The 22387-nt window shown below is 42.5% G+C and overlaps 1 protein-coding gene across 1 annotated transcript in view; it reads right to left on the reverse strand.

The window, feature by feature from the left end:
- Positions 1-22387, reverse strand: part of VWA3B (von Willebrand factor A domain containing 3B) — a 64588-nt gene that overhangs the window by 29550 nt on the left and 12651 nt on the right. The window contains 9 exon segments of the mRNA XM_081859018.1: positions 109-236; positions 3044-3226; positions 4428-4526; positions 5848-5979; positions 8230-8368; positions 10901-11055; positions 12299-12492; positions 13544-13660; positions 21884-22005. Of these exon segments, the coding sequence (XP_081715144.1) occupies positions 109-236; positions 3044-3226; positions 4428-4526; positions 5848-5979; positions 8230-8368; positions 10901-11055; positions 12299-12492; positions 13544-13660; positions 21884-22005 (1269 nt within the window).

Consider the following 22387-nt stretch of genomic DNA (forward strand, 5'->3'; position numbering starts at 1 on the left):
AGAGTCCAAGAATATTTGGAGGGTCACAGGTTCCCCATCCCCACCTCAGTGTTGTGAAGATGAGCACTTTATTTTCCCGTTCATATTTCCCTCCCAATATAGACATACTTATCCTGACGGTCTTTTGCTCCATTAAACAAATCCATCAATACGCTGTCAGTGTAAAAGGTATGTATTGTCTTCAGTTCTTTTTCTCCTCTTTCAATCTCTTTCTTTAGTAGATATATATCCTCACACTGCCAAAATGAGAAAACGGTGACTGAAATTAATTACGAACCAGTTCTAAACCAGATACCAAACCTACACAATAATACCAAGAGGGGGCAAAGTTTTATTTATTAAAAGAGCGATATCCCATCTTTCAGGACAAGGTGGTTTGCAAAACCAATGATAAAACATATGAAACAGTAATTTAAAATAGCAATTTAAGCCTACAAATAAACCTCTTTAAAATTAATACTAAAACCATAGAAAGGCACATTAATTGATAAGAATAATGAAACACAGATGAAAATAAAAACATATTGAGGGTCCTTTTAGCAGTCATGGGGGAGGAGGGTTACAGGCACTTCACGGGGCCAGTACAGAAAAGGCCCCATCTCTGAATCACTCAGCCTAGTCTCTCTTAATGGCAGGTTAGAGAGCAGAATTCAGACAGCTTCATAAGGCAGTCCTTCAGATAACATGGTTCCAAACCACTGAGGGGTTAAAGGACAAAGACAGCAATTTATAAACTGCGACAGAAACAAATAGGCAGCCACTGCAAGCCATGCAGAACAGGTGTAATACGCTTTGATTGTTGGTCTCCTACAAACCATTCTTGCCTCTGCATTCTGTACTAACTGGAGTTTCTGAACCATTTTTAAAAGGCAGCCCCCACATAATGCATTACAGTAATCTAGCCAGGATACAACCAGAGAATGAGACACTAAGGGAAAAGCTACTTCCTCTGGTTAAGGGTAGAGGTGGAAAACCAGCCAATTTTCTAATCCAGTTAAGATTATACGCAAAAATATATATCCTGCAGGAAAAAACCCTCATGCTTGAAAGTTAATTCAGCTTCATCCTTTACTATAGCTACTGATGTAATAACGTAACTATGATGGATGATCATGGAGATACATTCTGCTGCAAATCTAGAATCCCATTACTGCACCCTAAGAATTATTATTGAATTATTTGTCATTCATCTTTCTGATATATTATCCCCCACACTCTGATAACACATCCATTTCTTATTCCCCCCCCCCCATTTCATGACTAATGCACTTCCCAAAGGTGAAGTAAAAACATAAACCTGTCATTCCAGCAACCTTCCTCCTCTTACCAGCGTGGAGGGGTATGAAATGGAAATAGCCATAAAACAAAGTGTGGAAATCCACATCCCTGTTTCACAGCCCCTACAGCAAAAAAAAACACACAAAAAAAAAACCTTGCCTTGAGAGTTTAAGCTGTGCTCACTGCCAAAGTGAATGTAAGAAAAGACACACACACACCCGACTTAGACAGCAGCCAATTTTAGCATATATACAAGTTTGTTCTTTGTAGATGTACTGGAGCTTATTAAAATCAACACATGCACATGCCCTTCAGCCAGGCTATTTATCCTTCCAGTGACAAGGCTACTTCTCCTTTCATTCAGTACATCTGCACAGGATATTACACAGAGTTAACAGCAAGGATGAGCATCATCAGACACCTGTCAAAGCCCACACCCCAGCAAAGAGATCACTGCTAACAGCTCATCAGGTAGGAAACCCAGCAAGTGCTTACCAGAAGTGAGAGGGGTAAGATACCATATTGGTTCTGCCAGTGCATTTGCACTGCACTGACCTTCCCGCCACCTCAGCTCTCCGCCTCCCAGTAAGCAACAGAGACACATCTGCCAAGTCTTATCCCCAAAACCTTTGGGTACTCATCCTCCTTGCTGTTGCTTCCTGTTCATCTGCTTCCTTCAAGCAATGACAAGAACAATGAGAAAGGCAGCAGAGGCCTCCACTTGCTTTGATCTCTCCTCCTGGGTAAGGGGTGTGCAGACTGGGCCCAAAAGGAGATCGCTGGTGGTGATCATGGCAAAGAGATGGGCACACTGAGTGACAGCAGCTCACTAACAGGGACTGGCTGGATGAGGAAGAGTGGTGGGCACTGCCCACCAAAGAAGCCTCCAGGGAGGACATAGAAGAAACAGGCTTAGACCCAGGATGGTGGTAGTGGGACACTGGGGAACAGACTGAGGAAGGAACGAGCTGGGAGGTGCTAGAAGCAGGAGGTATGAGCAATCAAGGGGGATTAGGAGAAAGAGGCCCTTCCAGGACAGGAGGCTGAGGATCTCAGTGTGAACACAGACTTAGATGGAGGGAAGTCAGAGGTTACCCCCGCTACCCAGCAACAGGACCATCCCAGTCCTGCTGGCTCCCCCTCCCGGCACCCCGCTCACGGAGAGTCCTGCATGTTACTGAGCAATGGACCAGACAGGCCCAGAGAAGGAGCCCACCCCATTGCCCCAGTCTCCATCTGCTTGGGAGGAATCCAGAGTGAGAGGCTAGAGGGGAAAGGCGGGGCCAGTGGTCAGTTTCAGCAACATCTCCAGTTAAATGAGAGGAGCCAAAGGAACTCTGCTGTGTTGTTACTTTATGTGAAAAATAGCTAATTGCATTTCATGACTCAAGTTCTTTCCTGCCCCGTGGATGACCTGGGCTCGCCTGACAGCCCCCTGACATTCACACATCTTACTCTAGGGTCCCTCAACATCTGGTACCAAACACCAGTATTCACAAGTGCCCTTGAAAATTAGGACTCAGGGGACTCTCCCACAAAGGCTAAGATTTGGCAGAGATAAGCTGTCAGCTGATCCTCCTGATGAGGCCTTATTTCTGGTATATCCATTTTGCTTCTCAAAAATGCTTTTGAACTTTCAGTTTTTTGCAGACCCTATTAAGAACTTTGTGCACTAACCAATTTCATCAAAAGTTATTATACAGCCTCCTTGGTATGACAAAGAAACACCTAAAAGTCTTCATCTTAACTTTTACTAAAGACTTGCCTCAGAAGGTTTTGGAGCATCAGGGTCTCTCAAAATAATATGATAGTAATGAAACCGTCCACCTGTCTCACTGGCCAATTCATTTAAAAATTTATTCGCTCCGGTATCATCACAGTTAAAGGAAATAGTGTGAATTGGAATGTTCCGGTGAAGCTGGAGCTGGTCTAGAATTCTATCGGGGGGCTAAAAAGAGAGAGAGAGAAATTAAATGTATTGACACAGAGATATTAACCAATACGCACTGCATAACAAATCAACTGGCTTCAGATTATATCTCATTGAGGAAGTGATAGAAGCAATAATAATAATAATAATAATAATAATAATAATAATAATAATAATATTTTTTAAATTTATATCCTGCCCTCCCCAGCCAAAGCCAGGCTCAGGGCGGCTAACAACAATAAAATAATACAACATTCTAAAATCATTTCATTATAAAAATAATTAAAGCCTTCCGTGATTTATACCATAACAGACAGTGCTTTGAACTACAGGCAGTCATCAAAACCAAAGGAAGCTTAAATTCCACTGGCTGAGTGTGGCATCCTGGGGATCAAAGTTCTCGTTCAGAAGGCTCTAATTTGCTATTTGAGCACCTTCATCCAACAATCCAAACACTGAAGGAATCTTCAGGTTGATCTTGCTCCTGTGGGGTCCACAAGGCTGGCAGAACCAGCATTGATTGTGCAGTATGCCCAGCTAGTTTCCCAAACTGGGTATGACAGCTTCCCAGGTAAAAAAGTGTCCCTTTATCTCCAGGACATGCAACATGTGGTTCCAGCCTGAGACTGCAGCTCCTGCCACCACACTGTCTCCTTAATGTTTGCTGTGCTTGATAAAGCTACGCTTTCCCATAACCAATACCTTCCCCCACAACTGCGGCTCCACTCTCCCCAGCTGGTCCTCCCTAAGCTCCTCGAACCATTTCTCCCACATCAACCCTCCACTCATATATGTCATTGTTTCTCCCATTCCAACTGTCTTCCAAGACCCTCATCAATGCTGCTTTCTCTACCCAGTACCTACAACTGTTTTTCTCTCCCTACAACCCCCCCCCCCGAGCTGCTTGCCCCAGTTTTCTCAAGAACCTCCTTTCTCATCTACCCAAAATGCTTTTGGACCCTCCTACTCTGGGCGCTGGAAGATCATGTTTCCTCTGTTATCATGCGTTCTTCACCATGTCCTCTTCCCAGACTCTCATGGTCCCAATGTCTGTCTGGAACAAAAGATGGTGAGGACACAAAGCTATGTATCTTCCTTGAACTGACTCAGACTAGTCTCAGTTTGGCCAGCCCTGCTCTACATCAATGCTCTGCTTTGTCATGTAGCCAGTGTTACATCATCATACTGCCCTGACATGCATTGCTTCTTCCATAGATACCTGGTCAGGTCTCCCATCAGTGAGAAGATAAATGGCTTGAGTGTCACTATCAGAATAGGCAATCTGAAGTGCTTGCAAGGTATTTGTAGAACTTCCAATCTAAGCAGTCAGCAGAGAGAAAAAACATCAGGAAGAAATGGAAACATTAACAGTGCTAAACTTGTGAAATGGATTGTCACATCTCTTTGTCAGGTGTGCTAGTGAGAGGAACCTCACAATTTGTCCAAAGGAAAGACTTAATTCAGTCCTGGAAGTAGTCTAAATCACCTGGTGGGCCACAGTCAAAATAGATTCCTTCCAGTAGCATACTTTTATGATAAAAGTATGAAATCTTTCTGCAGGAACTCTTCCCAAGACAGTTTTCTCTGCTTCAAATACAGTGATACAACCAAAGGTGCTTTCACCCTGATGCTAAATGCTCTTTTGAGACCCAATAGCCCACTTCAGACAACACATCCCTGGTCCAACAAATCATGGTTTTGTTCAATCAGGAATGTGCAGCACACCTATGTGCTCTCTTCTTGCCCCTCCCATTTTCTGATTGGGCTTAATACAAGACTTCCTGGTTTGTCAAGATTACAGTTTGCTGTGCCGTTCAAACCAGAAACTGTGGGTTGAGTGCTCCTACAAACCAGAACCAAATTCTGGTTTGTAGGGAGCACTCAAAGTTCAGTGGACTGTGGCGTGACAAACTAGGAAGTCTTGTATTGTCAGGAGCATGAGGAGGAAAGTGGAGCAATAATAATAATAATAATAATAATAATAATAATAATAATAATAATAATTTTATTTATATCCTGCCCTCTCCGGCGAGGCAGGTCTCCGGGCGGCTAACATCAAAATATATAATACACTAAAACATTAAGTCAAACAATTGATTAAAATACAGCTTAAATTAGATTAAAAGCAAAATAGAATCATATGGCAACCTATATGAATTATAATGGTGCTTAGACCTTAGATTCAAATCCTCATTCAGCTCTGAAGGTGACCTTGTGCAATTACTATATTTCAGTCTAGTCAACTTTACAGTATTGCTGTGAATATACTGGAGGTTGCCCTAGCTACTAAGAGCATACAATGGAAGAGGTATACAATCATGACTTCTTTGGAGAAATTGTGGGTTTAAAATGTGCTTAAGAACAATTCAGGAACTCTTCTATTTAAGCTGTGCGCACGAGGGAACATAGAGAAGAGCACAGGCACATGCAGCACATTCCCATAGCTTGTTAGATCAGGAATGTGTTGGCTGAACCAAGAATGTCTTAAATGCATAAGGGGAGTGGGAGAAGGTGTTACTCTTGCAAATAAAATTGTGCCTTTCAAGCCAGCTTTACAGTAACCAAAAATTAATTGAGGTGCACAGCAAAAACTTGGGTTACTCACATTTTCTTAAAGTGCTTTTTGTTCCTATATTTACCTCCAGATCGTTTACCCATAGTAGAGCTTCTCCCAAACTTTCTTCATTAACTCTAGCGAGTTTCTCCTTCCAAGCCACTGCCTCAGTGTCAAATTTAACAAAGTTAACTTTGGTTTTGTCTCTCAGTTGTTCCTGTAAGAAATGCTCCATTGAATTCTCCTTCATAGAAGAAATGTCACACTTTTTGCTGTATTTGAAAAGCAAATGACTACAGGAGTACATTTCATTCTTCTAGAAGTGATAACAATTATTTATTTCTGGAGATCGTAATTCTTCCTCACAGCGTTTTGGACGTACTGAATCTACCCACACACCTCAAACGGGAGAAAGTACCGTATCTTTCGCTCTATAAGACGCACCCCGACCACAAGACGCACCTAGTTTTAGAGGAGGAGAACAAGAAAAAGAATGTTCTCTCCCTCTCTGTGCAGTGCCCCTTCAGCGAAGTGGCAGGAGAAACGGAGCCCCTTCCATTTCTCCTCCCGCTTCGCTGAAGGGGCGCTGCGCAGAGAGGGAAAGCTGTGCAGCGCCTCTCCAGTGAAGCGAAGCCAGGAGAGCCAGAGGGATCGATCCCTCTAGCTCTCCTGGCTTCAGCGAAAGCAATGCGAAGCATCCTGAGCACAGCAGGAGCACTCCCACTGCCCTCAGGAGGCTTTGGGCGGCTGTCCCTGAAGCCAGGAGAGCAAGAGGGATCGGTGCGCACCGATCCCTCTTGCTCTCCTGGCTTCAGTGAAAGCTGTGCAGCCTGCATTCGCTCCATAAGACGCACACACATTTCCCCTTACTTTTTAGGAGGGGGAAAGTGCATCTTATAGAGCGAAAAATACAGTATCTATATTTTCATTAGAGGGAAAAGATTGTCACTGAGTGGTAGTTAGGGATGTTAGGCATCGTTTCCCATTCCATTCTGTAATAATCGCATGCAGCACTGTTTCCATTTCTGCTGCTGTTTGCCTTCTACCAAAGACAGCTTTATTATTCTTGCTATCTGATGTGGTGAAATTACATAACTTACATAATTATGTAAATACCATTGTCACTATGTTATTCCAACCCCATTCATTTCAATGCAAAGGAAACACAAAACAAATGGGGGACACACACATAATCAGTGAACAAAAAGCAATGGCAGCAAATGTGGATCATATTGTGGATCAAATTGATTTTCATTCTGGACATAGGGATGTACAGTGGTACCTTGGTTCTCAAACGCCAAAAAACCTGGAAGTAAGTGTTTCGGTTTTCGAACGTTTTTCGGAAGCCGAACGTCCAATGTGTCTATCGGCTATTGTTTCCAGGGTGCCTGCACCAATCAGAAGCCACGCCTTGGTTTTCGAACATTTCAAAAGTCAAACGGACTTCCAGAACAGATTTAGTTCAAGAACCATGGTACGACTGGATTTGGCACTTTTGTTTTTGCTATTTGTTTTGCATTTTTGCTTTTGAGGCTTTTTTGGTTAATTTGTTTTTATGACTGTGTGGAACCCAGTTCAGCTACTGATTGATTGACTGATTGTGTGACTGTGGAAATGGATAAAAGAGCCCCATCCAAACAGTGACTATCATCAGTGCAGGTAAGGGAAAAAAGTAATTTTAATTTTTATCATCCACAATACTGTCTTATTTATTTTTTAGTACAGTACATTGATTATTGCTTTCATTTTATGGATCAACAGTCTCATTAGATAGTAAAATTCATGTTAAATTGCTGTTTTAGGGGTTGTTTTTAAAAGTCTGGAATGGATTAATCTGTTTTGCATTACCTTCTATGGGAAAGCGCGCTTTGGTTTTGGAATGCTTTGGTTTTGGAACGGACTTCCGGATCGGATTAAGTTTGAGAACTAAGGAGAACAACAGGAAGATTTAAAGGAACTACTGGAAACTCAAGGCAGTAGAGATATAAGATGATCAGAGCCGCACCGAACTTGAAGAATGGGAAGTCCCAATAAAAATTTATAATTTGACGGACTATTTGGACTATATGATATGTATTTGTATAATTTGGAATATTTAATGTGATTTGATTGGATTGTTCAAATGGAAAATTTAATAAAAATTATTTTTTTAAAAAAAAAAGTTTGAGAACCAAGATACCACTGTATAAACAAACATCAGCAATTTCCACTCCCATTTCCACTCTCCTATTGGCAGAGCACATAGTTTGCACTCAATAAGGTCCCAAGTTTTGTCCTTGCATCTCCAGGCAGGATTGGAAAGAATCCTGTCTGAAGCACTGGGAGTAGACCAGTTAGGTGGACTAATCAATCATCTGACTTGGTACAGCTTTCTCTATCCCTCTGCATGACTGCAGAAATATAGAATATGTCTTTGCACGCATTTTGTTTTACAATCCTTGCCTTGGGGAACATAGCTGTCACTCACCCGCATGAGCTGAAATACTTTCTGCTTCACCACAGGCAGTTTGTCTTTCATAGAGTGGGATGTATCAATGAGAAAATAGATGTTATCTTCAGTTACGTCTCCAAAGAGTGCTCTGCTCCCTTTTTTCAGCTCCTGAAGTCTACAGGAAAACACACTCAATGTGAAATGAGAGGCACAGACTAAATTCTGTAAAATGCTCCCATTGTCTTTCCTTAACTCTCCTATGCTTGTAAAAACTTATCTGATAATAGAGATCAAAAACCCAGTCAAATATTTTTTTTAAAAAAAACCTTGAAGTCATTATATATACAATACTCTTTAAATGTGAAAACCTATTAAAGCTTAAAACCATACAAGAATGGGATCTAGAGTCTAGAACTCCTCCGCATTTTCAGGGGTATCAGTATGGTGTGGTAGTTTGAGTGTTGGACTAGGACTGAGAAGACAAGGTCTTTGTAGGCCACGAAGGTCACCAGAGGACATTAGGCCAATGACCACCTCTCCTCTTGACCTATCTCAAATTGCAAGGGTAAAATGAGGTTGGGGGACTATGTATTCTGCTTTGAGGCCCTTGAAGTATATTATTAATGGTAACATCATCAACATCAAGGTTAAAAAAAAATCTTTATTCAATTACAGTATAAATGTATTATTGTTTACTATATAATTATCGTGTTGCTTCACAAATTCCTGATAATGTACTCATTACCATTTCCCCTTCATCTCAAAATGTAATGCATAAAAATAAATACCTGAATGGTTGACATGGCAACCGAGAGAAGCTATAGTGTCAGAGAAGGCTGTTTACCATGTTAGGTTCATTACCTACTGTTCCTTAGCTTAACCTTTTCCCACCCATGGCCTTTTAAACTGAACTCTCACATTAATACACCTACATCAACGTGTGAGCTGTGTGTTTCAAAACAACACTTAACCAACCACTTTACTGGAGAATATAGAGCAAGGGTATGGAACCGATGACCATCCAGATCTTGTAAGACTCCCAACTCCCATCTGCTCCATGCAGCATGGCCAATTCTCAGCAAAGATGGGAGTTGTAGACCAAAACATCTAGAGGACATCAAAGCAGGAAAGGATATCAAGACCATAATTCAGAGAACTATGTGGGATGTAACATCACAAAAGCAGTCAAATACAGTGGTACCTCGGGTTACAGACGCTTCAGGTTACAGACTCCGGTAACCCAGAAATAGTACCTCAGGTTAAAAACTTTGCTTCAGGATGAGAACAGAAATCGCGCAGTGGCAGCACAGCAGCAACGGGAGGCCCCATTAGATAAAGTGGTGCTTCAGGTTAAGAACAGTTTCAGGTTAAGAACGGACCTCCAGAAAGAATTAAGTTCTTAAACCCGAGGTACCACTGTAAAACATTTCCTGTTTGCCCAGAGGGGACACATAGGGGAATGTTGCTACAGCCAGGAGGACTTCCTGTCACACCTGGTCTTGAGCATCCTCCTCTTGTGTGTGACCAAGTAAATAGGCCTGACCCTGGGAGACCCCATAAAAGAGCTGGTCACGCAGCCATCTTCCCCTTGATGCCCGTCCTCTTGTATTATCTTGATGCTTTTGCTGTGTGCTGGCTCTCAGCCAGCAGCACATGGGCTCATTCCTCACAAGAGGATCAACCCACACTTTTCTATGTATCTGTAACTACAAGCTAAAGCCTGCCTTCAGGATCACACTGTGGACTGAATGTCAGTAAACCTTATCACTACTTTAAAAGAAGATTTCACTGTGTCATTATTGTTTTAAGAGGGAACAAAAGGGGATTAACCAGGAACAAAGCCAATCTGGACAAGCCAGACTGGATTGCTTAAGTCAAGTGATTCTCACAAATCCAATCAACCAGCTTCCTGCTATGTACAGTGGTACCTCAGGTTACATACGCTTCAGGTTACAGACTCCGCTAACCCAGAAATAGTACCTCGGGTTAAGAACTTTGCTTCAGGATGAGAACAGAAATTGTGCTCCAGTGGCGCGGCGGCAGCAGGAGGCCCCATTAGCTAAAGTGGTGCTTCAGGTTAAGAACAGTTTCAGGTTAAGAATGGACCTCCAGAACGAATTAAGTACTTAACCCGAGGTACCACTGTACATGGGAATATGTTCCGCTACAAGCTCACTAGTGTGAGTGAGGAAGGATAACATTAATCAATATATCCTCTCCTACTGTCCTCAACGTTCCCACAAACTATGCTGAGGCCTTCTTAACAGACAATATAGTGCATCTTCTGAGAAGGGGATCACAGGTTCCCCATCCCTGTCATGCAGAATACAGAGTGTTACAGGTTAGGCATGAAAATGTTGTATTTAGGTTCAGGTATGATCTCAAACCCACAGGTGAATTGCACCATAACTTGAGAAATCATGTAAGAAGATTGAACTGGTGATACAAACATCTTCTGTAATACATCTCTCAATAAGGTCACTCTAAATGCTTTATCAACTAATATTTGTGTGACTTTTTTTTCATATGCTAATCCAAAAGTTGTTGTTTTTTAAGGCCTGGTGAAAGTTTTAAGACCTGACAAAAGTTTACAACAGTGCCCAAATATCGCACAATCATTTTTAAAGCAGACACGAGTTACGCATTGGATAGCTTTCCCATTATGGGACGCTGGTTTTGAAAATATTACATTAGAAAGCAATTGAACCTTAGTTCCATTTGATCGAGAACAGTCTTCATTTTATCTTCATACTGTTTGCACCTTTCCCCAGTCAAATGCATATGGAGTGTGGGCCCATCTTCCAAGTCTGTATGCAAAAACTTGTCGCAGTATTTTGCATCAATTAACTTCTTGTTAGACTCCTATACGAGCAAGACGTTGGGGGGAGAAAGTGGAGACATGATCTACACAAAGCATTGGCTAGAACATTTTAATGCGGCATTTTTATGAAGACATGGCAAACACACACACACACTCAAGCTCTCTTAGGCCTCCCTGTCCAACCAAAACAGCGTCCCACCCTTCCCCTGCTTGGGCTTGTGGGGGGAAACTATTGTAGCTAATAGAAGACTTTTTCCCAGCCTAATTGCAACATGGGGTACAATCACTGGCGGAGGAAGAGGAGTGCGGGGGGAGTGTACCGCCCCTGGCAGCACGAGCCCGGTAGAGGGCCATCGCGGCTGCACCCTCCACCCACGCTGGGTGCTCTGCCCCTGCAGATGGCACCACCCCCCGCCCCCAGGATGCACACCAGCCCCGCTCCCGCCTGCTCTCCACTCCCCGGTGCTGGAGCATGAAGCACTGCCGCTGGGTAGGATAGAGGGAGTCACAACTGGGGAAATCAGATTTAAGTCCCCCAAATAATTCTAGGAACTGCAGTTTGCTAAGGAACTGTAGCTCTGTGAGTGGAAAACTGCAGTTCCCAGGATTCTTTGGGGGTAAGTCAAGTGTTTTAAATGTACTTTAACTGTATAGTGTAGATCTACCCTGACAAGATGCTGACTTGAACTCACTTCCTCTTCCTACATGCCTCCCTCATGACACCAGACATATTTAACATTCTCTTCTGCTTAGATGAAAGAGGAAGCTGTGGGGCCTGCTGCAGCACGCCAGAAGCTCTGTGGTCAGCATGACCAAACCAGTCTAATTTACCTTCCCCTCAACTTCCCTCCCCTTTCTGCGGTTATTTATTTTATATCTTTTTTATTACTGCATATCAATTCAAATATATTTACTAATTTCCTCTTATCTTCCCCTTAATTATATCTTACTGCACGTGTTTATATCAGTCCCACTAATCTTTTGTTTTGTTTTTATTTGTATCTTCAAATAGTCAATAAATTTTCCCCATTCTATTTTTTTTAAGTCTCTCTTCCTGGTTTCTTATTCATCCAGTGAGTTCCGCCATTTCTGCGTGTTCCATCAGTTTCAGTTGCCAATCTTCCTTTGTTGGAACCACAAACCCCAAAGTTCTGGCATGCTCTTTAATCCCTCCAGAGAGATACTGACAGTGTGGATTCATCCCTGTCATAATGTAGCACAGCTGTAAACCAATGTGACAAAACTGCAGTCAAGAAAATGTACCAAAACTAGTGGATTACCTACAGCATCAGTTTGCACCGATTCATCCTGCGGCTTGGTTCTTATGTTGACAATCCCCTTTGCATGACGAAAACTGAGATCGCCAAATGCTTTTGTTATGGTCAGCTTCTGCGCTTTCAAGCCATTCTTCTGAAGCCACTCCTTGGAATTCACATAATCCTCTGCTCTTGAATCATTTACTATACCGTCAGTTTGGGCTGATGGCGTAAAAAGGTATGAATGGAATGTGCATTTGCTGACACTAGACTGAACCTAATATAATCAACTGGAGTACTCTCATTTTTAAAAATACATGCTTTCCTTCCTTTTAGAAAGCAATACTGCTTTGTTAAAATAACCTAAGATAGGAAGACTTTGCATATGAAAAAGCAAAGCACAATGCTTTAAAAACATAATGCCTAAATTGGCATTTCCAAATTCAGAATTTGGAACTGTAATAATCGCCCTGTGAAATCAAAACGAGTTGTTGATCAGCTTGCCCTGCAAGACTATAAAGTGCCCTAATGTGCACTGTGAGAGATATAGCTTTAAGATAACTTGTAAATTGATAAGATATGGTCCTTCGAGTCTGAAAGGATTTTGCGATAATGCATCCATTTTAAATCCATCACTCCTGGCGCAGACTGAGCCTGCACTTGAACCTAGATCTCCTGGGTAAACTACACCACTTGAGCAAGGAAAGATGAAGTTTGCAGCTGATGGTATTTAAAAATAAATGAATTGGTGGATGATGTACAGTACAGACCAACAGGCAAGGGAAGTTTAGGGCATGAGGGCTGGTAGGCCTGGCCATTCCTTGCCTCCCCAGTGCTGCTCTGCCGTTTACTCTGCAGTTTAGAAGACAGCAATTTAGAGGCAAAAGCACACATGACACCAGAGACATAGGTATCGGCCTTATATCGAGATAGACCATTGGGTCCATCTAGCTCAGCATTAAATAAACTCACTGGCAGCAGCCTTCCAAGATTTAAAGTAGTGTCTGCATGCATAACATGTATTCTACCAATGAGCCATGGCTTCAAGCATGCTAGAGTGACACACTCATAATTCACACTTGCAAGAAAGACTGCAGCCACTCTATTAGGCAAACTTCCTGCAACGTGCAGATCTGTAAGAGCAACCTCATCCTTTTGAGTGCCACTGACTTACAATTGTCCGTAATGGAATCGAGAACATAATCATCAATGCTGCAATGCAGTCAGAATATTTAAAAATATGTGTGTGTGTGTGTGTGTGTTCATAACATACCTGAAGGTAGTTCAGACTGCTCAAACTCTATCAGAATTCTCTGAACTTGTATCAGTGCATTCCTGGCTTCTTCCATCTCCTTCCAGATCAGGTACACATCTTCTCTGACCCCTGTTCCTGAATTTTGGAGTAATGCAAGAGGCACAGAAATAGAAGCAAATTTAGTTACCTACTGAGTTTCTCTGGCCTTTCATGCCCTCTGAATGCCTTTACTTTTGATAATCATAGAGGAGTCGTGGGCAATCACTGCACACCTTTCAATAATATATCCAGGAGAAAATGCATTCTGAGTATATGGGAATGACTAATGCCGATAGGGGGAGCAAATCTGAGCTGGTTTTATAGTGTCTGACAGTAAACCTAAAGACCTGTGGATTGCTTTCTCTGGACTGCATCTAGACCCACGGGTTTGGTTTGGTTTTTTTGCATATATATATATATTGATTAAAAGAACTACAGCTCACATTGTTCTTTTTTTCAAAGAACCAATTATGAAACATTTATTTATTCATGTATCTGCAAATATATCTGTACTGCCAAACCAAAAAACTATCAAGGCAGTGGACAGTGTCAATCATGATTTTAAAGTGAATAAACAAAAATAAGCCAAATATAACAAATCAGGTTAATACCTCAGCTGGCTCACCCCTGTGTGAACAGCTATGTGAACATACGTGTTTTAACATGATCACTAAGGACTGGTAATTTTTGCTTCTGAACTCTTATACACTTATTATATATTTTAAAAGTGCAAGATCATAGGTACATCATCATCATCATCATAATTTATTATTTATACCCCGCCCATCTGGCTGGGTTTTCCCAGCCACTCTGGGTGGCTTCAAACAAAATATTTTTTTAAAAATGCAATAAAACGTCAAACATTAAAAAATTTCCTAAACAAGGCTGCCTTCAGGTGTCCTCTAAAAGTCAGTTAGTTGTTAATTTCCTTAACATCTGATGGGAGGGTGTTCCACAGGGTGGGCGCCACTACCGAGAAGGCCCTCCTCCTGGTTCCCTGTAACCTCACTTCTCGCAGTGAGGGAACTGCCAGAAGGCCCTTGGAGCTGGACCTCAGTCTCCTGGCTGAACGATGGGGGTGGAGACGCTCCTTCAGGAAATACTTGCATGCATGCCCCAAATGGAAAAAGGTAGTCAAGAGCAAAGGGACACTTATTGAGCGGAGGGGCCAAAGCACACAGCACAGAAATATTACATCAAGGATCGCCCACTGGTATGGATGTGAAATAAAAAGCATAGTTATGGAAAGCATTAAACCGTGTGCATTTGAACCTCGTGTGCCCATCACCCACAGAGAAAAATCACGTGTGAATGGCCCGTTTGTGAGATCTTGCCCCTACCTGGAAGCACCCATTGCTATAGTGAGTCAAAGCTGTGTCTTCCAGCCTACCAAGAAAAAATCCTGCAGAGAAGTGTACTGCATCTCCACGTACAGAGCATGCAGAAATGCAGCGCTCTCTACAGATGCTTGCAATATAAAATGTGCATTTGATGTAGTCCACAAATGTTTAAGCCTTGATAAATATGTGGAATCGTTAAGGTGCCACAAATCTTCTCCCCACCGCGAACCCTACTTATCACAATGGTGGGCATTTTGCTAGTAGAGCCACACCGCAATTAAATGCTATTAAAAAAATCTCAGCATGGATGCAGATAAGATAGGGAATCACACACAGACACACAAATCTCACAAGAAGAAATGTGTGCTTCTTTTCCTATATACCAGAAAGCTTCTCTGGAGCTGTATTTTAAATCAAATATACCTGCAAACGCGCTAGTTGACTGCGCCTGCAAAGCAGTCACAGATTGACTCCCCATCATTAAATACCAGCACCGGCTTTATTTGCCTGCAGTATCAGCTTAACCCTCTTCTGTGCCAAGATAATGTCATGGTTTATGATGCTGCAGTGGCACCGCAGTTGGTGCGAACTACTTTTTGAGGAGTTTATTTCCTGGCACAGCAAAATCTTGAGAGGGGGCCATAAGCCGCAGATCTGACAGCAACATGCTTCAGCTATCATAAAACTTTGAAGAAGCTAATATTTGAGGGTCCAATAAATCTACAATTATTGCTCAGCTGAAATAAAGTATGTATGTTCTTGCATATGCACAAGTGCAGCTCTGGCAGAAACAGCAAGGCTCCTCTCCCTCCTTTTTCTTCTAGCATTGCACAACTTTAAATGTGCTATTGTATACTGCCATCTCCTGGGACTCTCCTATATTTCTACTTTCATATTAGAGGGGGAAATCAGCCTAGGAGAATGAAGGAAAGGTTAGTAGCACACAGTTCTTAAAAGAATACAACAGGATTTGCTGTTCCCATTTATTAGCCAGAAATAAAGTTTATTGCTTAAAAACAAACAGTGGCTTATTATCATCACAACCATTGGGGGCGGGGACCGGGGACCACATAAACCTGTACAAGCCAGGATCATCAGATTACGGTCTGTATAAAATGAGCCACAGTCACTATGATTTGGCCATTTAAAGTTATTCCCAATGCTTATCTTTTGCAAGCCCCTTTTTACTGGCTTAGAACCATAAGGAAGCATAGGCACTTTAATTTTTTTAGTTATTTAGGTTAACCATGTGATGATCATAATATGGAGCAACATGAACCTTTGAAAATACTACACTTCATGGTTTTCCACTCTGAACGTATTTGTTTATTCTCTTGTGTTCCTTTTAACGTTTGATAGACTATTGTATTTTAATATTCTGTTGGAAGCCGTCCAGAGTGCCGGGGAAACCCAGCCAGATGGGCGGGGTATAAATAAAGTATTATTATTATTATTATTATTATTATTATTAGTATTAGTATTATTAGTATTATTATTCTACCTCTGCATGAATCCCACAATTCACAATGGGTTAAGACCTACTGACGGCCTTTGCCTAATAATAATAATAATAGCAAAATATAACCTGCATATCAGACTCAGCATACCTTGAAAACCCAGGTGCTTAAGAAAAGAAACAGGCTCAAAAGTTTTCTTTGAACTGGGTCACAAATCCGCCCAGAAGAGAAAGAAAAAGCTGCTAACTGATTTCCTCTAGGCATCTGCAACTGGGCAAATGAAACAATGACTCTGTTCTGAACACACCACTGATCCTGAATGTTTAATCTGTTTATCGCCAGCTCAATAAACTGCACTGCCACAGAACATGGGAACAAGTTGCATGCAGTTCCAGACCTGCATTTTGTTGCATATGCTTGGTATGTTAGGTTCAGGTTGCTCTCGCACAGAGATATTAAAAGGAAAGGTAGACACTTGGAGGCAGTAGCAGACTGAGATAAAAGCAAGCACTCATCAGCAGCTTTGCTTCTTAAAATGTATGTATGGCCCTAGGAAGGTGCCTTCACAGGTCCATGAAGGTTGCTGCCAACTGCACTGCCTGCCAGTGGCTCTTCAGGGTTTCAGACCAGTCCTACCTGGAGATGCCAAGGACTGCACTTGGTACTTCCTTCATGCTTATTGATCTAAGAGCCTTTTCTCACTATGGCTTTGAGCACTCGGCCCTACCATTGGGCAGAGTGAGGCAGTTGTCTCAAGCAGCATATGCTATGGGGCAGAAAATGCCAGGAAGATGCTGGGTGGGGAAGAGATGTGTTTGCATTACACAGACTGCCCTGCATCTCCTGCCTTAACTTGCTGCCTTCAGGCAAGATTGGAGGTCCTTGTCCTATCACCAGCATTGGTGTAAGACTGAACGGCCAGCCAGCTCAGTGGGCTTCCGTAGGTTGTAGGAAGGGAGGGAACCATCTTGTCCTTCGCCTCAGGCAGCAAAGTGTCTTGGGCCTGCACTCAATGACACCAAGCTCTATCCACCAAGTAGTCAACCAGCCCAGAAGGTATATCAACCTGCTACGGAGTCACAAGTTCTGTGGGATTAATTCATGAAAATATGAAACATTGATGGGCTAGTTGCCTGAATTTCACACTGGGGTCCTATGGTTAAGTAGCCTGCTTAACACAAGAGAAAAGCTGTGCTGGGTAGCTGACTGAGGACACCAGCCATGTTCCCATAACAATTTAAGTAGTCTGGGGAGCCCACTCAAAGTATCTCTGAACCTTTAACATGAAAACACTAAACTTCCTAGGTTTCCTCTATCTATCTATCTATCTATCTATCTATCTATCTATCTATCATCTATCTATCTATCTATCTATCTATCTATCTCTCTCTCTCTCTCTCTCTCTGATTTGGGTATCATTTAGTCCCATTTCACATACCAGCATGTCAGAATGCAATCGTTATTTTCATATTATATCTTCTTTGTTTCTCAGGACATCCTTTCTAGGAAGAGCTCAATAAACAGACCCCAAAACATGCAAGACAAATATATCACTCCAGGGTCTTTTCTGCTGTAGAAGGCAGAGAGAGGCAGAGAGGCAGAGGGAGTCCTGGACGTGCCCAGAGTTTTCCAATTGGCTAGGCATGATGTCATAACCACAGCTATAATACTAGGTAAATGCCCAAGACTAATTGTGTTCCCTTTTAACGTGTAAATTCTATTCTGTAAAAGCAATAAATACACGGCCTACAAAGCGTTTCTAGTAGATTACTGCACTTGCGGGCTGATTAAAACCATTCTGCAATTTAGCCATTAAGAAAAGGGAAAGTGCAGGGGCATAATTTTAAGAGCCACAGCAGCTTTCAACGCATCTATTGAAATATAAACGAGAGGGAGCAGAAATGCTTCTTGCTCACAATGGAACCCAGCAGAGAGGCTCTGTTAGTTGCAAGCCATCATTAAACAGCTGCTGAATTAAAATTAAAATACAGAGGAATTAGAAAGTTGTTCCTCTTAGAAATATCACAGTCCCAAGTGACCTTTAAATAAAAGGACAAGCAGTGCTTCCAAGAAAAGGGGGTATTCTTTTTCTGGCTACATTTTATGCAATTACACTTATTCTATTCTTTATGTTCCAGGATCTACTCTTTGTTTTGCAGCCTGGGGGGCACGGGTGTCAACACCATGTGCTGGCTTGAACCCTACATGGCTTGGATAATTAGGCTGCGTACGCAACATACCTTAAAAGCATATTCTTTCCCTCAAAGAATTATGAACACTGGTTTGCCGAGGGTTGCTGGAAAATGCAACTTTGCAAGAGGTAAACTACACTGCCCAGATTTCTTAAGAGGAAAAGAATGTGGTTCCTGAGGGTCATTTTGCAAGACAGGTTTTTTTTTAACATATTAAAGTCAAATAAATGCTGGCTAATTCCCCACGACCCTGGTGCATTTACTTATACAGTCGTACCTTGGATCCTGAACGCCTTGTGAGTCGGGCGTTTTGGCTCCTGAACACCGCAAACCCGGAAGTGAGTGTTTCAGTTTGCAAACATTCTTTGGAACCCGAATGTCCAACACGGCTTACGCGGCTTCCGATTGGCTGCAGGAGCTTCCTGCAGCCAATCAGAAGCTGCACCTTGGTTTCCAAACGTCTTGGAAGTCGAACAGACTCCCAGAACGGATTCTGTTCCGCTTCCGAGGTACGACTGTAATGTGGATGCTCAACATGTGTCCTGTTTAAAATCTTGCATTTTAGAAAATATCTGAAAAGTAATTGAATCAAGATATGATGACTTGTTAGTGATACAACACACACACACAACACATATGCAGCTCAGTGACAAAAAGGGAGGAAAGAACTTGTATTGATTTATGTATGTATATAGTCTGCCTTGTTCCTGGGTAATCAGCATTTGAAAATTGTTTGTACTCAGTCACAACAGGGACTAATATTTCTCTGTTTTCCCCTGGCGGTTAGTGATTCCTTCTTTCCTATTAACACACGTAATTTGATACACAATTATTTGGAAGCTACCAAACCCCTTGGGGGCTTTTGCATTTATTCAGAACAGGCCTGCTGGAACATGCAAACTTGCCACCTTTCTGAAAGGGACTGTTTTTCACTCTTCCTCTTCACTTTCTCTAAATATCAAACACTCTTCTCTAAAATACAGGAAATAGGGGGTGTCCAGCTCCATTAGCTAAGAATGGTTTCAGAAAGAAAATGGCCTTTCCCCCTCCCACACAGCACAATGAACTTCTCGATATTATGTGCCGTTGTAAAACTGTTCCCCATTACCATATTGTTCTATGGGCTGTCCCAGTGATGTGTTCTACTCTGTGTGCCTTCCAGTTTACCTTAGGAAATTTGTGAAATTGATTTCAGAACTGGTACACGCATTGTTTGCCACTGTTTTGAATGTGCACCCCCACCATCCCAGAGGCAGGTGGATACAGGGGAGAAAGACCTTTTTGGATGCAACACTTCATTTGCAGAATTCTTTCACCATGGAGGCATGCCTAGTCTCTTAGGTGCCAGCCAGACAACATTTTGATTTCCCCAGACGTTTAACCTCCAGTGTATCTCTCTTTCACACACACACACACACACACACACACACAAAATATGATTGTTTTTACCACTGTTCTACCATTGTGAGTCATTGTATTGATCACTGCTCTTTTACTGTGCTTTTTGAGTCATTGTAAACTCTCCTGGAAATTTCTGAATGAAAAGAGGTAGTGTAGAAATGTTTCAAATAAACATTGTTGTTTTTTTTATGTGTGTGTACACAATGAAAACAACTGAAGTACTAGTGGTTTTATATTGTGGTTTTATGTTGTAACTTTCCTGACGCTTGCAGATATTGGACGAAAATAAAATAAAATAAAATAAAATAAAATAAAATAAAATAAAATAAAATAAAATAAAATAAAATAAAATAAAATAAGAAGAAGAAGTGGCAGCCTGAGCAGAAAAATGTGCACTGCTCCAGGAAAAGTCCCACAGTTGTGGGGCAGCCACACATGCATCTGCCAGTCACACCGGCGACATATCCGGTGATTCAGATAGGGCAGGACCACAAGACTAAATATGGCAGAAGGTGAAAGCAGTGGCAAACAGCCCCAGCATCAACATCTAGGCTGGCATGGGCAGGCTGAGGTCCACCAGGAAAGATGCTGGTTACTGCAGAATCCTTTGCTATTATTCTGTTGTCATAGGGGCAGCTGGCAAGTACATGGGATACTAATGCTCTTTTAAAAAAATAATGAAACATATTCTCCTTTTCTGCAACGAAGGGCCCCATTTGAGTCCTGTCAGCATGATGGTGCTGTGATTTATGCATGCTCTTAAAATGCAAAACTGCACATGCTCAAGAGTGTCGTAATTTTTACCACAGCTAGAAAACTGTTCTTGCTTAAGAGTTTTGCTCTAACATGTCAGGAACGTAAAACAAATGTCAATGGAAAGAAGACAAATGTCAATGGTTTGCTTTGCCTCTCTAAGACTGTGAAGTCCAGGGTCTAAAACAGTGTCTCCCAAATTTGGGTCTCCAGCTGCTTTTGGAGTACAACTACCATCACCCCTAGCTAGCAAGACCAGTGGACAGGGATGATGGGAATTGTAGTCCAAAAACAGCTGGAGACCCAAGTTGGGGAAACACAGGTCTGAAATTCCCTTGTCGCACTATTGGTTCTATCTTCTTCCAAAGAACTCTTGCTTACTTCCGTTCTGTATTGAGGAAGCATTCTGTTCCAATAAAATGCCTGCTAGTGCCCCCAGATTCTCCTAGATAAAAATGTTATCTTGAAGATTCTAAGGCAATGGTGATCAGACTTCTTAATCCCCAAACCCACATTCCCCTCTGGGGAACTTTACGAGGGCTACATGTCAGGGGGTGGGTGAGGCCAGATGCAAACTTCTCTGTCCTCCATCTAGACCAACGAGAGGCATCGCCACAGACCAGGAATGCATCCTTCCAGGCAAAAGCACATAAGGAGGTGTCAGGGAACTGCCATCGGATCTCAGGGGGGTGGAGAGGCTCTCGGATGCTGGGGAGGGAACCAGCAGGGAAAGAGGGAGAGCTTCCGCTGAGGAAGAAGGGAAGGAGGAGGAGGAGGAGGGAAGGCTCAGGGACGCTTCCAGCGAGACCAGTGGAGAGAGCTCAGGACCTCCCCTGGGGACGCCCACTCTGCACAGAAAGCTGACGCGCAGGGAATCCAGGCGGAGACTTTGTGTCAAGGAGCTCTTATGTTGGAAAAAGTTCAGGAAACGCCCACTGACGGATTCTGCCAGTGATTAAGACAGCCACGAAGTAAGGGCTGTCCGGCTAGGGAAGGTTTTAGCCAACTACTCAACTTGGAGCGGTTTGGCGCTTACGCACAAGCAACCCCTAATCCCATTACAGGAGGGCACAGAGCAAGGAGCAAGGCTGGTGAGAGCTATGGTCCATGGAGATTCTGGAGGACTGAAAGGAGGAAGGCATTTGGGGCATAACAATCAACCTTTTTTTGTTTTACCTAGAGGCAGGTTCCCTTTCAGTTTCCTCGAATTCTGGGTAAGTAAGGCTTTCTCATCCTCGTCGCTTATTGAGGTTTCTATCATGTCCATGTAGTCCTCTCTCTCAGCAAATGCATGGAACCTGAAGGGATAAAGTGTTTCAATCTGTATGCAAAGGTTATAAACAGGCATCAAGGGAGCTGGTATGGAGCAGTGGCTAGAATGTCAGACCAGGCAGACCCAAGTTAAGTCACTAATCAGCTATGGTCTACTGAGTGGTTTGGGGGCAGTCAGCCTCTCTCAGCCTAGCTTACCTCACATGGCTGTTTTAAAAAATATGAGGGAAGAGAACATGTTTCACTTTTGACTTCTTAAAGAGAAGATAACTGCAACAAATAAACACAGTAATTTCCACTGGTTGTCAGGCTCAAGCACCATTAGGATGTTCTCATTGTACTCTTTTATCACCAGAGTTTCATAAAACTCACAGGTGCCCATAACAAACTGGGTGTTCCCGTACTATA

The sequence above is a fragment of the Podarcis erhardii genome (genome assembly GCF_964252035.2).
Source record: "Podarcis erhardii genome assembly, chromosome: 4".
Classification (NCBI taxonomy): domain Eukaryota; kingdom Metazoa; phylum Chordata; class Lepidosauria; order Squamata; family Lacertidae; genus Podarcis; species Podarcis erhardii.